This window comes from Xenopus laevis, chromosome 7S, assembly GCF_017654675.1.
Source record: "Xenopus laevis strain J_2021 chromosome 7S, Xenopus_laevis_v10.1, whole genome shotgun sequence".
NCBI lineage: Eukaryota > Metazoa > Chordata > Amphibia > Anura > Pipidae > Xenopus > Xenopus laevis.
The window spans coordinates 101,916,597-101,933,456 of NC_054384.1; the positions used below are offsets into that span (position 1 = coordinate 101,916,597).

Genomic DNA, 16,860 nt, shown 5'->3' on the forward strand with positions numbered 1-16,860 from the left:
TTGCCTGTTGGTCACACATCTCAATAAGGTTTCATTGGAAATCATTGTTCACTCATTAAAACATGTGAATATTCTGTGTTCCTTCAAAAAAGTGGCACCTGCTCTGGTCACTTGACCAATATTGTGCCCCACTCAGGGGCGTAACTATAGAGGAAGCAGACCCTGCGGTTGCAGGGGGGCCCAGGAGTGTAGGGGGCCCAGTGAGACCCTAATTAATTAGCAATTTTAATATATCTTGGTAAAATAGGCCAACTTATAAATATTTTGGGGCCCTAAATTGAATTTGCTATGGGGCCCAGTAACAACTAGTTACGCCACTGGCCCCACTCAAAGCATAGCTACTGACACACTTGGCAGTTAGTGGATCCATGACAGTTTAGGCTGATGGCACAGGGACCCATGTGCTGCTTCAATCTTCCAAAGTCGCCTAAAGCTGCCTCAAGAGGAAACTTCAAGTGACTTTGGAATACCGAAGTGATCGGGGTTGGACTGGAGCATCATTGCCCACCAGGGCCCTCCTCACAGTCACAAATCCCCCTCCTGACTTCCTCGACCATGAACCCCCCGCAGTGTGCACACGCAAATTGCGTTGAGCCATACACATGCACGCATCGGCCAGCCAATCAGGGGAGCCGGCCCAGTCCGACCCTGGAAGTGACACATGGGGGCAGATTTACTAAAGGGCGAAGTTAGTAATGCTGGCGACGATTCACCAATTTACGAACAGGCGCAGAGCTTAACCGCAAATTCACTAAGATGCGGATTTTACTGAACGTTAGCTTTTTCACCAGACTTGACTTCGCCAGCACAGACCAGGTGAAGAGTACTGGAGATCTTCCTCAATCTTCAGTTACTTACATCATATTTTTAGTGGAAAAAGTTTCTCTCCCAAAAAAACGCTGGCGTCTTTACCTTTTTTCAGAGTGATAGCCTACAAAAGTCCTTACATTTTTTTGGGGAGTAACCGGGTTCCCCCATATATTTTCTAACATATGGAACATTAACTATACAGTGGGCTCATGTGTAGGGCATTATAACAACTCTATTGTCTTTATTAAGGTTCCCTGGACTTGTGTAATCTGTAATGTATTTGCTGCAACATATACGTCCACTCAACTTTATAATTTCCCGCCGTATGCAAATTAGCCTGAGCGAAGACCTCTAATGAAGTTGCGTTAGGCATAATTGAACGCTAGCACATTTTCGCTTTGATTGCCGAAGTAACGGTAGTGAAAGTTTGCCAGCATTCGGCACCCTGGACGCATCTTCGCATTTTAGTAGATTAGCGTTGTCTGACCGAATTTTCGTCTGGCAAAGTGTAGCGATGAGTGCGAAGCCAGAGCGAATTTCCATAGGTTAGTAAATTTACCCCATGGGTTTTACCACCGGCAATTTATTCTATTGTTGGTGGGAAAGCATTTACAGAAGATTAGTCACCTGCAGAAGAGATTCATCGCTGGTGATTATTCTCCTTGTGGACCATAGGACTTATGGTGCAGAAATAATATGCATCTTTTTGGCGCAGCACCAATATCAAGAAATTATTGATACAGACATGCAGTCCTAGTTGTCCTAAACCATTATATGCCAATATATCATGCAGTTCTTTTCCTTGACTGTATTATCATCCAAGCCACTCTCTGCCCAGTGGAGCTGATATCATCATCAACCTATAGGAAATCCACCCAAAGAGGCATATAACATGCCAACACCAGGCAGATAAGGTTCTGGCCGGAATCAGACATCTCTGCAGTGTCCACATCTAACCTATAAGGTCTTTGCTTGAGGATGGAATGCAGTAATGCAGGCTGTCTCTGAATCTGCTTGCCAAGCATTGCAGGTTAACCTTCTAAGTGCCAGAGCTGCAATATCACAAAGCTCCTATAATGTGCCGTTTATTGTTTATGGGTATTTAATTACAGGGTTGTACTGTTTCTGTGTTCCCATCAATAGCATACCATTATTACTGTGCCACTATGCAGTCAAAAGCTTGGCGTTTAAATACAGATTGAGGAAAATATGTTTATTCAAGCACATTTATGATTAATTGAATTCAATGACTAGCCCTAAAATAGCCTTAAAGGAGAAGGAAAGGCTAAAATTAAGTAAGCTTTATTAGAAAGGTCTATATAAATACACTAGTAAACCCTCAAAGTAATGCTGCTCTGAGTCCTCTGTCAAAAGAAACATTTCTTTCCTTCTATTGTGTACTCATGGGCTTCTGTATCAGACTTCCTGTTTTCAGTTTAAACCTCCAGGGCTAGGGCTTGAGCATGCTCAGTTTGCTCCTCTAACCCTCCCTCCTCCCATCCCTGCTGTAATCTAAGCTCAGAGCTATGAGTGAGCAGGGAGAGACTCAGGCAGGAAGTGATGTCACACGAAGTTTATATGGCAGCTTCTATCCTAAACAAAAAGAGACAGTGTCTACAGCTGTTTACTCAGGTATGGTAAAGCATTCTGCAGAAAAATATAGCATTCTATTTGCACTATTGTGGCTAATCTGTTGCCAATAAACTGTCTTGGAGCTTTCCTTCTCCTTTAAAGGGGACTCATCACCCTACAAAATTATTCCCAATCCTATTTTATCACATTAGTCAAGCAAAATGAACTTTAATTGCACTATAAAAATTATTTCAACCTTGTTTCCTTTGGTCTGGGAATTCATAATTATAGCAAGCAGGCAGGAGCCATTTTGTGGACACTATTATAAAGACAAGCCTTGTATCATCTCAGAATCTTATTTTTGCACCAGAAGGGGGGACCTAATGTCCATCCCCAATGCACGGGCTACACAATAAATGGTTAAGAGAACCGGTGGAATGTGTGGAGTGAATGGAAAGTGAAAGTAATTGTCTAAGGCATAGAGAAGGGCCAGGCAATATTTGAACAGCTGAGATTCTTAAATGAGTTTACAACAGCTATGAATGCTTTAATAAAAAAAAGAATTTGTATTTCATGTTTAATTTGAAAAGGACTTTTATTATACAGATTTTTATGTCTGGGTGACAGGTCCCCTTTAACCTATATTTTTGGGGTTTTTTTTCTTGGTAATATTATCAAACAAGTAAATACATTCAGGCATCTTAAATATGTAAGATAAAAGGGCAGATGTGGGATTGAAGTCATGTTATGAAAATCAACTGCTGCATTTTTACTGGCAGTTTGGTTTTTTGGGTGAAGAAAACTGTATTTTCATTTTCTTGGCACAAGCAATTGAGCAGCACAACCCTGCCTGTTTAATAGATATTGTTGTGCCAGATATAAGGAACTTCCAACTAGCATAAGTTCATAGGCTGCCACAGAAACCCCATATTATTAGTTATGGGTAGGGATGGGTGAATTTTTTCGCCTTGTTTCGCTGCGGAAATCACGTCCTTAGACTTTAATGGGCGTCTGCAAATTTTTGGCGACGTGAAAAGGGTCAAATTCGCCCATCCCTAGTTATGGGCTCCCACTCTCTTCACTCACTGTCTGGAGCCATTGCCCTTGGATTTGAAGTCTCTCTCTTTTCCAGAGAATCTGTTCACTGCCCTCCATGGAAAGTAAAGGGACTTCAAGTTCCAGAATCCATTGCTTCAACATGAAACAATGTGACCAGCCTAAATGGTCCCTGTGAGTCAAAGACAGACTATCATTGTTTCTACTTAATCTTGTCTATGTAATAAAAATACACACATATAGCCTTCCTATAATTTAGCAATTTCTTGATAATGGATCTCTGGATAATTGAGCTCATACCTGGGTATTTATTTTTATAAATTCAGGTAGTGTTTATGCATAAGCCCCACTGAATGACCTTGTGCCAAAAAAAGGGGGTTTATTATCCCTTGAGCTGAGTATAGTGCAGGTCTTTCCTTGGTGGTGGGTTTGGTCCTCTACATCTCAAGCATCAATGACAAACTCATGAACTGGTCCGGTAGCTCAGAACAGTATTTTCATTAATGCTATGGATGGTCTTTTGCTTTTGCAGCTTCATCCTTTCTCCTAATAGAGGTTTGTAGCTCGAAAGGCACAGATATTTCCAATTTTTACAAGAAAATAGCAACAGAAAATGATAATTTGAATGAATAAGCATGCACATACATGATGTTGCCTAGGTTAAGGATGGTGACCAATCAAGTTGATCCATCACTCACAAGACAAGCACAGCAGGAAAAATCAAGGTGAAAAATATGTGATTTTGAATTTTTCCAAATTTTAGTTTTCTGGCTCGAAAGTACAAATTACAAAAATTTTCGAGGTTGAATTTGTAAAAATGAATGGAACAATTGCGATTTCCTTTAAATGTGACATGTAAAAGAAGCCAAGTGGCCTTAAGATTGTGTTATCTGATAGAAGTGCTATTTTTTGGGCAAGAATATATATTTTAATTTACAACACGTGAGATGATCAGCTGTCTACCAGTGCAGCCTTTTTGTTTGGGTGTAATTGAGTATTAGATTGGAAGGATCCAAGATATTAAAGACAGGTTGAGTGTGTTATACAAGATATAGAGAAGCGGCGAAAAATTCATGAAACTCTCGTTTTTTCTAGACAATTTTTTTTTGCCGCTTCAAATTCGCGCCTGGAGAATAAATTTGCCCATAACTATAAATGAAATTTTTTGTTTGTAAAAAGTGGCTTTTTGTGCTGGTTATGAATTAGTTTGTTACAAATCCATCATCGTATCTATTGTTACATTGTAACGATGGTACATATATCTATCGTATACATTGTTCTATTAACGGATTAGGCCTAGCTCTGTACCTTTTCAAGAAAGGTGTCTGACATGTTCTTTCTCTCACAACAGAAATGGACTCAGTGGAGCTCCAGAGTAGTGTCCAACGTTAGCCCCACTGGACACTACCAATCTCTTCTCTGGTGAACAGCCAGGTATAGAGAGGTTGAACCGCCAGAAGTTTTTAGTGTTAGTGATGTATTTGCTGTACATCTTGCTGTGTTGTCAGTATGTACTAGTGTTCTGCATGGTCACAGGATACTCTGTGTGTAATGTAATTGTATATATGACAGGTGGCTGTTATCCTCTACTACTTTATCCTAATATTGTATCTAAAAGATTTGCTAAAAGGCAAACAATCAAGTAGGGTTGTTATTCCTTTGCTTAATGGAATCAGTACCTACTAGTGATGGGCGAATTTGCGCCGTTTCGCTTCGCCGAAAAATATAAGCTTCAGCATACTGAAATAAGAAGTTTTTTTTAAAATATAATCAATTAAAAATTCTGCACTGTTTCTTAAATAATCAAGTTTATCTTGACTATTCCTCACTCAGCATCTGTTTCTTTTCATTCTGTCTTCATGCAGCAGTTGGGTGTCAGATATTCATTGACAGTTACATCCAATTTATCTTATACGGGGGCTTATTTTGCCTAGAAGATGTATAAGAGCTCACTCTATTAAAATCACCAGACATCATGTCTCTCTACATGCAGAATTTGTGCAAAAGGCAGTTATTTTGTTAGATTGTGTTTGTACTGGAATCAGTTATCTGAGTGAGCTCTAATACATCTGCTAGAAAAGGAAGCCCCCCTATAAGATATATTGGATCTAACTGTCAATGACTATCTGACACCCAACTGCTGCATGAAGACAGAATGAAGAGAAATAGATTCTGAGAGCGAGTGAAGATAAACTTGATTATTTCAGAAATGATATTTAGATATTTAATGGATCGTATTTAGAAAGATTCTTATTTCAGTTTGATGAAGCTTATATTACATTGTCATTTATGCAATAGTTACCCGTTAAGGTAAAATTTGGAGCATTTGCTGTTATGATACAAAAAAAGTTACTTGCCCTACTAGACCAAAGGTTGGATCAGTTAGATCAGGCAATCAAATCACTGTGGAAGGTCCAGTAGATGACCTTTTGTACTGGTACAACAACAGGAAATAGTTATCTTTAGGGATGTAGCGAACTGCCGATTTGGTGTTCGCGAACGCCGTTCGCGAACACCGGCAAAAAATGCGAACGTTCGCGGACAGTTCGCGAACTTCGAACACCCGCTAAAATCGTTCGATTCGAACGATCGAAGGATTTTAATCATTCGATCGAAGGATTTTCATTCGAATCGAACGATCGAAGCCATTCGATCGAATGCTTTTCATTCGATCGAATGCTTACAATCGTTCGAACGAATGGAAATCGTTCGATTTTTAGCGGTCGAAGGAATTCGAATGGTCGAATGGTCGAACGACTTGTATTCGAATCGAACGCGAACTCAAAATGCGAACGTTCCCAAACGTTCGCGAACATTCGGCGGACGCGAACGGTCGAAGTTCGCGCGAACTAGTTCGCAGCAGAACAGTTCGCTACATCCCTAGTTATCTTCACATTTAGTTGGACTTCAGAGATAATTGTAGACTGAATGCAGCCAGTTTGACAGTGGCTCAGGGACATTGGGGTCACCGTGGTTGCGTTTCTGTTAAAATTTTATTATTTCTTTCTAGCCTTTTCCAACAAACCATTTTTGACATCACTTCAAATCCTTCTGGGCTATAATTCCCTGCTTTTTCAATCAAAGGAGAAGGGTAACTAAAGCTAGACAAGGATATGGCTATAAATGTCGTACCTTGTTACTATGCGAGGGGTAGTGATGGGCAAATTTATTCGCCAGGCGCGCATTCGCAGCGAATTCCTGCCGGCAACTAAGTTCACAAAACTGCAGCGAAAATTCGGCAGCAATTTGCGCCGGCCTAAAAAAAAAACGGACGCCGGCATTAAAAACGGAACGCTAGCGTCAAAAACGAGATGCCAGATTGCAAATTTTTCGCCAAAGTGAAATGCCCAAAAATCGCCCATCACTAGCCAAGGGTACTCAGTCTTTATGTCAGTGAAGACTGATGCCCCCAAATTTGGAAATGCCTTTTGGTTATCTTACAGCAGTTAAATATTGTGGTTATATACTTTAGACCTTGGAATGTAAAGTAGATCAAACAGAAGAAACCTCTACCTGCTGGTTTCCTCTTCATCAATTTAGATGCAAGAAGAAGAAAAGAAAACAAGTAGAAAGGGGTCTTTCTTTGTCTGATCAAACATGCAAATTTCTTTAAGAAATTAAACCGTTCCGGTTTCCTTTTTTGGGTTAATAGTAAAATGTATCTGACAGATATAAACTCGCTTTCTGACAGTGGCATAAATAGATATTACTGTGTCCCAAAGCAAATAATTCTTGGTCCCCCCAAAATGTCTAGAGGTTGAGCTGTTTTGCCGATATTTATTGAAATTGGATATTAATGAGGGCCTTATGGGGCCACTATACCTCCTGGGTCCCCCTGTGTCTGCTTCTTCTATAGTTATACCCCTGCTTTCTGACACAAGTTATTGCTCTCCAAGATACTGAGCACAAACTACATAAAAACGGTGGTGTGCTTGAGGAACAGTTTTGAAAGCATGGACATTTGCTTTTAGAAGGTACAAAATCCTTGGTTGGGCTACTGTTTTCTTTATAAGACTGCAGAATGTACACAACACATTGTCACAATGTTACAGAGAAATAAATCTAAGAAAAAGTTTTCTTTGTTTTTTTGTTTTCAGAGACAATCCGCAGTGCCACCCCGTTTCCGATGGTCAGCCTTTTTCTTGTGTTCACTGCCTTTGTTATAAGTAACATTGGGCATATTCGGCCCCAGAGAACCATTCTTGCTTTTGTTTCTGGAATCTTCTTTATACTATCTGGTAAGTTTCCTTTCAGAAAGAAGTCATTTGTGCACAGTTTTACACCTTCTGGATCTACATTTGCTTTGCCTTGACTATATCTTGTACGTATGTTGCTAATGTTTTCCTCTGTAGGGCTCCACTATGTGCAGAACCCATCTTTTAAAGACTTTGTGGAAAAATTGTAAATTATGAAAAAAAAATCTAATTACCTTATATACTCGAGTATAAGCCGTCCCGAGTATAAGCCGAGGTACCTAATTTTACCTCCAAAAACTGGGAAAGCTTATTGACTCGAGTATAAGCCGAGGGTGAGAAATGCAGCAGCTTCTGGTAAGTTTCCATCAAACAATTGAGGGTTTCTGCTCCCATTGGAGGTGCCGGCGTCTCGTTTTTGGATGCCGGCGACCATTCTTGGACGCCAGCGAATATTCTTGGAGACTATTCTTGGACGCCGGCGACTATTCTTAGACGCCGGCGACCGTTTTTGCGCTTGACCCGTGTATAAGCCGAGGTAGAGTTTTTCAGCATATTTTGGGGGCTAAAACACTCGGCTTATACTCGAGTATATACGGTAATCACATATAACAAAGCAATAATGGCCAAATCAGCTATTAATTGCAATGATTTATGCTCTTTATTGAATATATTGCAGGTCTTTCCTTGGTGGTGGGGGTGGTCCTCTACATCTCAAGCATCAATGACGAAGTCATGAACCGGCCCAGTAGCTCAGAACAGTATTTTCATTATCGCTATGGATGGTCTTTTGCTTTTGCAGCTTCATCATTTCTCCTGAAAGAGGTTTGTAGCTTAAAAGGCACAGATATTTCCCATTTTTACAAGAAAATAGCATCAGAAATGTATGATAATTTGAATGAAATATTCCTTGTGTTGATTGGTGGAAATATTATATTCATTTGGCCATTTCTGTAGAAATCATTAGGACACCAAGGACTGTAATTTACTTTGATAAAAATTCACTATAATCTTGGAGGATTTAAAAAAGCCGGTGTCCAAGTTCACTTTGCTTTTGATCACAATTCCCTGGGCACTTGGTTCCCAGTTCCCTGTTCTCGCTGATCTCTTTTCAACATTTCCAGTTGCCTATTTTTATAGAATGTGGATGAGATATAAAAAGAATTGAAATGCTATGCACACAGCAGGGTTATTTACATGAAGAAAGCAGAGATAGAGTTAAATAATGGCAAAAAACTAACATTAAGGCTAATGGCACATGAACCCAAAGCTGCCCGTGATGCTTCCCTTTCTCTTTAATGAAAACTGCCTGACACAGCAGGTACAGATGGTTAAACTGTTCTAGTCCACGTTTCTTTGCCTAAATCTGGTTAGGGTCAGGTGAATTGCATTAAAGGCAGTTGGGAGTAGCACAGGTTATGCAAACCTTTGAATGAGACAGCAAGCCTGTGAGACTCCTGGTGCAACTGTTTTAGGGCTCTTACTCACGAGCTGCATTCCCCTGCGTTCCGTTTTTCTGCGTTCAGTCGCAGGGGAGCGCAGGAATAGACGCATTACATTTTTTCCAATGGGGCTGTACTCACACAGGCGCGTGTAGGTGCCGAACGCAGGTTGAGACACAACATGCTGCATTTTTCCTGTGTTTGGCGCCTACACGCGCCTGTGTGAGTACAGCCCCATTGGAAAAAATGTAATGCGTCTATTCCTGCGCTCCCCTGCGGCTGAACGCAGAAAAACGGAACGCAGGGGAGTGCAGCTACAACCGCTCGTGGGTAAGAGCCCTTATTGTACAGGTATGGGACCTGTTATCCAGAATGCTCAAGATTTGGGGTTTTCCGGATAAGGTATATTTCTTTAATTTCATTCATATCTTAAGTCTAATAGAAAATCACGAAACCATTAAATAAACCCAATAGGCTGGTTTTGCTTCCAATAAGGATTAATTATATTGGGCTCAAGTACAAGCTACTGTTTTATTATTACAGAGAAAAAGCAAATCATTTAAAAAAAAAATCTGGATTATTTGACTATAATGGAGACTATGGGAGATGGCCTTTCCGTGATTCAGGGCTTTCTGGATAAAAGGTTTATGAATAACGAATCCCATACCTGTAGTTGGCTTAGGACAACCATCTTGACATGTGGCCTCATACCTATACAGATACAGCAGACGGATACATTTTTATAGTAAATTGACAGACTAGTAGGGATGTGGAAAGAGTTGTCAAAGTAGTGATGGGAATACCATTAAAGGAAAAGGAAAGGCCCAAAAGTTAGGCACCCCCAAGTGATTATATATACTTACCTCACACCCGGGGCCGGTGCTCCTATCAGGAGAAAACTGCACAAATCCAGGGGTTCTTTTTAGCAAGCACCATGGAGCAATCGGCTTCCTGCTTCTTCTTTCATCAAATTTCACAGGGTGGATGCATGCGCAGTAGAATGAAATAGCCGACTTCTTATTAAAGTTCGGCTTTTTGCGCTACTGCGCATGCACACCCGCGAGAAGAAAAAAGAAGCTAGAGGCCGATTGCTCCGTGATGCTCATTGGAAGAACCGGGGGCTGGTGCAGTTTTCTGCTGATAGGAGCACCTGGCCGGGGTGTGAGGTAAGTATTGGTGATAGGCGAATTTATGTGCCAAGCACGAATTTGTGGCAAATTTGCGCAATTCGCCGCCGGCAAATAAATTCACGAAACCGCAGTGAAAATTCACCAGCGAATTTGCGCCAGCATGAAAAAATGGATGCCGGCATAAAAAACGCACGCCGGTGTCAAAAACGAGACACCGGCGACGTTTCACACATTTTTTGCCGTTTCGCAGGAAATTCACAAATTTTCCGGCGAAACACCCCAAATTTGCCCATCACTAGTAAGTATATACAATCACTTAGGGATGCCTAACTTTTGCCACCACCCCCAAATAAAGAGCACCTTTCCTACTCCTTTAAAGGTGTACAATGTCGCGATGGAAAGAAGCCCCACACAATGATGCTACCATTCTTTACATTAAGTATGGGTCAGCTCTAACTTTGCTCTGTATCGCAGCACAACACAAAAGAAGCCATTTCTTTTAAAAAAACATGGAAAATCATATCTGTAGTTTGCCAAAAAGCTATAATGTAGGGGGCTTGGAGGTCAGATTATCCCAATATATTGTAGATCTCTTCATCCAAAGTTCTATGTGTTACATGGAAACCATTATATATAATTACTGTATAATGTATATGTTCAAGGGTCTACCTACAAGGTACTGTATATATAAATGGTACATAACTTCCACTTAATGTCTGTACTATATATTATGTTGTGTTCTATACTTTCATTGTCTGCAGGGTGCTGGTGTAATGTCAGTCTACCTTTTCACCAAACGCTATGCTGAAGAGGAAATGTACCGTCCCCACCCTGCCTTGTACCGACCCCGGCTCAGCGACTGCTCTGACTACTCAGGTCAGTTTCTTCACCCTGAGGTATGGCATCGTGGCCGCAGTCCTTCAGACATCTCCAGTGATGTGTCAATCCAGATGACTCAAAACTATCCACCAGCCATCAAGTATCCAGACCACATACACATATCTACGTCACCCTGCTAGAGTCGCAAACAACTGGAAAATATTTGGAAGTTGCTATGTATCTCCATAGGTTCAACTTCTCCAGGCAGACGTCAGAGTTTGTCCTGTTTAATCAGAGACAGTGTTCTGTGGAGCTCAACAGTAAACATTTACTTCCAAGTGTCTGAATTGCTACAGTTTCTCATCTCAATCCATGTTTTCTTATGTATGCTCTTGTTTTACGGCCAGTCAGTCTTCCCAACAAGGATTTCTTTGTTATGCTCTTGCTTCATGAAATTGGAGCATTTTTGGTGGCCACAACACTCTACCATACCAATTTGTTATTTTTTTTTTAATCATTAATTCCAGCCATTCTGGCCTCTTGGAGAGCCTTTTCTTAACTCAACCAAGGGATTCTTGACATAAAGAAAACCTGCACTACAAGCCATGTGAACATTTTTTTTTCCTGATTTTAGAATGGGGAATCATAAACTGGAACAAAAGAGAATTTGAGAAAAATAATTTTCTTCTACTTTATTTGAATGAGCCATTTAGAAAACTCTTAATATATAGTTATTGGGCAAAGCACCTTGACACAAATGTAAAAGAATATATGTCCCCCAGAAATAACTTTTTACTCATGACTTACTCAAGACTCTACATCCTGAGCAAATGTCTATTCTTTTTAATACCATGATATGTGTCACCCAAGACTATCAACGTATAGGGATACAAAAAACTGGTTTCTTTCATTTTTTCTAGAGGTCTCCAATACTAAACCATGTTGCTAATAAAAGAGGATGCAGCTCATAAAGACCTTGTTAGGACCTGCTGTATGTGATACAGTATTTCAGGGACAGGCAGCCTGGTTGAGGTGGGCAGGGATTGGGCTACTTGAGGGATGAAGGCAGTTGTATGAGTGATGCAGATTATCAAGGTAATTGCATGGCTAAGGGGTACAGGGAGCTGTAGTTCTGCAAATGCTGAAGCACTTCAGATTACTAACTGGCTGTTCTCAATGCTAAAGGATTGCATATTATGTGGAAACAATTATTGGGCACTTATATCCACTTATTACAGGGCTAAAATTTTAATTTTTCTGTTCTAAATAATGATTTCATTAAAAACTACTGAATTTTTTGAGTTTAAGAAAGGGATTAGAAAACAGAAAATGTAATTATTTCACCCTAACCCTGCAGAAAACAAGTGCATGAAATGTAACAGGTGTATGTCTCTTTGAAAGGGAAATCACATCTGCAAAAAAAAAATAGTTTTTTCTTAAGAAACGTATTGGCAGCCATTGAGCCCAAATGTACCAGTTCAGTAGACCCAGTCAGTGCCTTATGTAGGCTGCCAGCCATGGATCCACCAGGTCATATTTTGCACAGCTTCAATGTGACTTTCAGGATAATCTTAGTCATTGGCCTCAAATATAATATTTCGTCTGAAATGTTCCTTCTATCCAGACTGATGAAGTACATCAGTCACTGAATGGTCTAACAAATAGGTTTCCAAACTGATACCCTGACCTGTACCCCAGATGAATAGAAAGCAGTTGAATGGCTTGGTAAGCTTGAAGGACACTTAGGGGGAGATTTAGGATGATTTCTTTAATTACTAGATATTCTTGGGAGCCTATTCTAAAGGACAATTTGGTTTAAATTTAGGACATTTACTGTATTTGCTGTCCTACTGGATGAGACGGGTGCTATAACAGTAGTAGTACTATATTCAGAGCAGACCCAATTGCTAAGGACTAAAATCCAGAAGTTCCCTCATCAGGATCTTGTAACCTGTGATCCTTTCCATCCGTCCTCTATGTGCCAAGCTTTTATGTTTTATTGTCTTTCTTTCCTCCTCGTTTGCTAAAGCAGCACATCTTTCACCAGTCTGGAACATTTCAGCTACTGTAGCTCTGAAAAATGGAAGTTTCTGAATCTGTGTTTTCATTTCTGGCAAACGCTCTGCAATGACAATAAAGATGGCTCTGAAATCCACGCAGACTTTTGTTCTGCAGCAGAGAAGACTGCATTTTTCAAGAAGCTTGGCATTCTGCATGCTAATCAGTAGTGTGGTTAAATACTGCTGGCACAAATGACACTAAAACATCTTTATGATTGAGACAACATAAAGACTGGCAATACAAGGAACGTCCAATTAGGCCGACAAATGTTGTGCCTGAAGAATATTTTTTTCTCCTCCTCTTTTCCATGTTGCACTAATGTTACAACACATACAGAAGTGTTGGTTCAATAAGTATAGCAAAAACATACAGACTGATGAATTGCTTTCAATCTGCTGCTGTGGTCCTCACCGTAACACGGGAAAGACTCGGCTAACATTCACCCATCTCTTGTTCTTTCATCCAAGGAAGACATATTGTTTCTGCAATGAGCAGAATATGATGGTCTCTCTTAAGCACTGAAATGTATGTAGACAGTTGATATATATATCAATGCAATGTAAGAAATGTAACGAGATATTATAATGAAATAATGGAGCCTCTGGATGTCTTTACTAGTCCCAAGAGACCCTTTTTATTAAATGTAGGCTCTGCAAGGTCAGTAAAGATCTCTAGACATGTCATTATTGGTAAGATTATTTCCTTACTAATTAAGGATAATTATTCTATTTTTGCAATAGTTTAGATTTAAGCTGTGTTTTCATATAGTTATGTTTGTTAGATTGAATTTAAGTGGGACTGGAAGAAATGGTATTCAAACTATGACAGAGTTGTTCTAGACCAGTGATCCCCAACCAGTGGCTCAGGGGCAACATGTTGCTCACCAACCGCTTGGATGTTACTCCCAGTGGCCTCAAAGCAGGTGCTTATTTTTGAGTTCCAGGCTTGGAGGCAAGTTTTGGTTGCATAAAACCCAGGTGTGCTGCCAAACAGAGTCTCCTGTAGGCTGCTAGTCCTCAAAGAGGCTACAAATAGTCAATCATAGCCCATATTTGGACATTTTTGCATGCTTATGTTGCTCTCCAACCTTTTTTGCATCTAAGTGTTACTCAAGGGTGAAAAAGGTAGGACACCCCTGTACTAGACAATACATACCTGCAGACTTCTTGATCTACATTCATCCATATAACCCCACACACCTTACCCTTCTTGTTTTTTAATGCTTTTGATTCTTTATTGCAGGAAGTTATTGGGGTGTGGAACCCAGGGGCGCTTAATTAACCAACCTGCAATGTACCAATTGTTACTGAACTGTAACTACCAGCAACCGTGACAGCCTCTGCTATTGTGCAAAGTAGGAAATCCTGGAAAGGAGCTGTACAAACGGTTGCAGGCAGTATACCTTGTGGGACACTGCAGCATATGTACCTATGTCAGGAACCTTCACCAAGTGCATTGGGAGTCCTCTTTGCTCAATGTCACATATTCTGGTAGATTTTCAGAAGAGCACTATGTGGTCTGCTGTAAATCTCCAGCGATCTCTCATCTAAATGGTGAAGGTACAGATGCATTATGCATTCCGGGTTAGTTTCCCCTCTGTAACCCTAGTAAAAGTTGCATATATCCCCTTAAGTTCAACAGCAGCCAGAGGGTTTCATGATATCAATGGTATGCCTGGAGAATAATTCACTCAATGTAATTTCCAGGGCAGAGGTTTGCTAGAATAGGATAAATGAAATGCAAGTAATATTGCATGCATACTGTATGTTCCATTCAAGGTATTGTGTGGGCATATTTATGGATTCAATCATAAATAACAATTTTCATTTATTATTACTTGTTTTGAGTCTGTGTGATTGGCTGGTTGTCGACCCCTTAAAAGTAACAATGTAAGGTACCAAACTGATCAAATCTGAAAAACCAAGGAGCGAAAGTGTGAGCTTACAGGTTTTAGTGACCTGAATTATACTGTACTTAAAAGAATAAATCAAAAACAGGTAACTCCTTAGTTGCTAATGATGAGTAGGACTACCCTGGATTGCTAATTAGTCTCATACCCCATTGGAATCTGATAGTGGTGGAGATACACTGCCTCCTATGTGACATGTACCCAGTTGTGCCACCATTGAATGCTATCATCAGTCTGCTCATAAAAAAACACTATCCTGGTGCCAACATGTTGCTCACCTACCTCTTGGTTGATGCTCTCAGTGGCCTCAAAGCAGGTGCTTATTTTTAAATTCCTGGCTTGGAGGCAATTTTTTACTGGATAAAACCAGGTATACTCCCAAACAGAGCTGCTAGTAGACTGCTAGTCCACATAGGGGCTACCAAATGGCCAATTACAGCACTTATTTGGCACTACGCAGGAACATTTTTGATGCTTGCATTGCTCCACAGCTCTTTTTACATCTGAATATTGCTCATGCGTAGACACCCGCTATAAATGCAAGACCACCTTCAATATAAACAAAAATGTCATATGGTCGTCCCTCACTTTTTATATAGGACAATCACATTTATGCAGTGGTGTGCATAAATTGTTCATCACTCCTGTTCCAGTTGAGTTTACAGTCTAAGGTCCCTATGGCATAGACACAATTCACTAGGGTAACAAGCAAATGAGCCTAGAGTTGAGTTTTTAGAGGGTACAAGGAAACTGGAGTACTCCGTGGAAAACAACAGGGAAAGCATCAGTCACCTTGCAGATTGTGGTCAAGAAGGAGTCATCTTGATGAGTAAAATAGGGTGAGGGCTCAAAACCTTTCCCTTTCTATTTGAATCTAGATCCTGAGTTTGTTCAGATGATCCCTTTAAGAATCAGTCCATTTCAAGCTTTGAAATCATTGCTTGTTTGAGATCAGCCCTTGTTTGAGATTAGCCCTTAGCCCAAACTACTACCATGAACATGAGCGTTTAATTCCATGAGAGCTGAGTTCAGAAACAACAAGTAGGATATCTTCCGTGCCCAATATCTCTGCACTGGTGCATTACAATACATATACAGGTATGGGACCTGTTATCCAGAACGCTCAGGACCTGGGGATTTCCAGATAACCAGTCTACTAGAAAATCATGTAAACATTAAATAAACCCAATAGGCTGGTTATGCTTCCATATAATAAGGATTACTTATATTATAGTTTGGATGAAGTAAAAGGTACTGTATTATTGTTACAGAGAAAAATTAAATACTTTTTAAAAATGTGGATTATTTGGATAAAATGGGAGACGGCCTTTCTATAATTCAGAGCTTTCTGGATAACGGGTTTTCAGATAAGGGATCCCATACCTGCAGTATAAAAAAATATATATCTTAAAGCTGAAGGTCATAACGAGCCATTGACATTGCTTTTGTGTCTTTTAAAGGGGACCTGTCACTCTAAAAAGTTATTCCAAATCTGTTTTTATCACATTTGTAAAGCAAAATAAACTTTAATTACACTATATAAATTATTTGAATTTTGTTTCCCTCTGTCTGGGAATTCATAATGATAGCAAGCAGGCAGGAGCCATTTTGTGGACACTATTATTAAGACAAATCTTGTGTCATCTCAGAATCTTGTTTGTGCACCAGAATGTGGGACCTGATGTCCATCCCCATGCCCTGGCTACACAATTAAATGGTGAAGAAAACTGGGGGAATGTGGGGAGAGCAGTGACATCTAGAAAGTGCTGAATGGAAAGTGAAAGTAACTGTCTGCCCCGCCTCTCTGCCTAAGGCATAGAGGAGGGGCAGGCAATATTTGATTGACAGCTGAGATTTTTAAATGAGTT

At 40.2% G+C, this 16,860-nt stretch overlaps 1 protein-coding gene across 1 annotated transcript in view; it reads left to right on the forward strand.

Moving 5' to 3' along the window:
- Nucleotides 1-13,988, forward strand: part of cacng7.S (calcium channel, voltage-dependent, gamma subunit 7 S homeolog) — a 57,002-nt gene extending 43,014 nt beyond the window's left edge. The window contains exons 4-6 of the mRNA XM_018228259.2: nucleotides 7,536-7,676; nucleotides 8,311-8,456; nucleotides 10,965-13,988. Coding sequence (XP_018083748.1) covers nucleotides 7,536-7,676; nucleotides 8,311-8,456; nucleotides 10,965-11,222 — 545 coding nt within the window. The 3' untranslated portion in view covers nucleotides 11,223-13,988. The remainder of the gene's footprint in view (nucleotides 1-7,535; nucleotides 7,677-8,310; nucleotides 8,457-10,964) is intronic.
- Nucleotides 13,989-16,860: the final 2,872 nt, after the last annotated feature.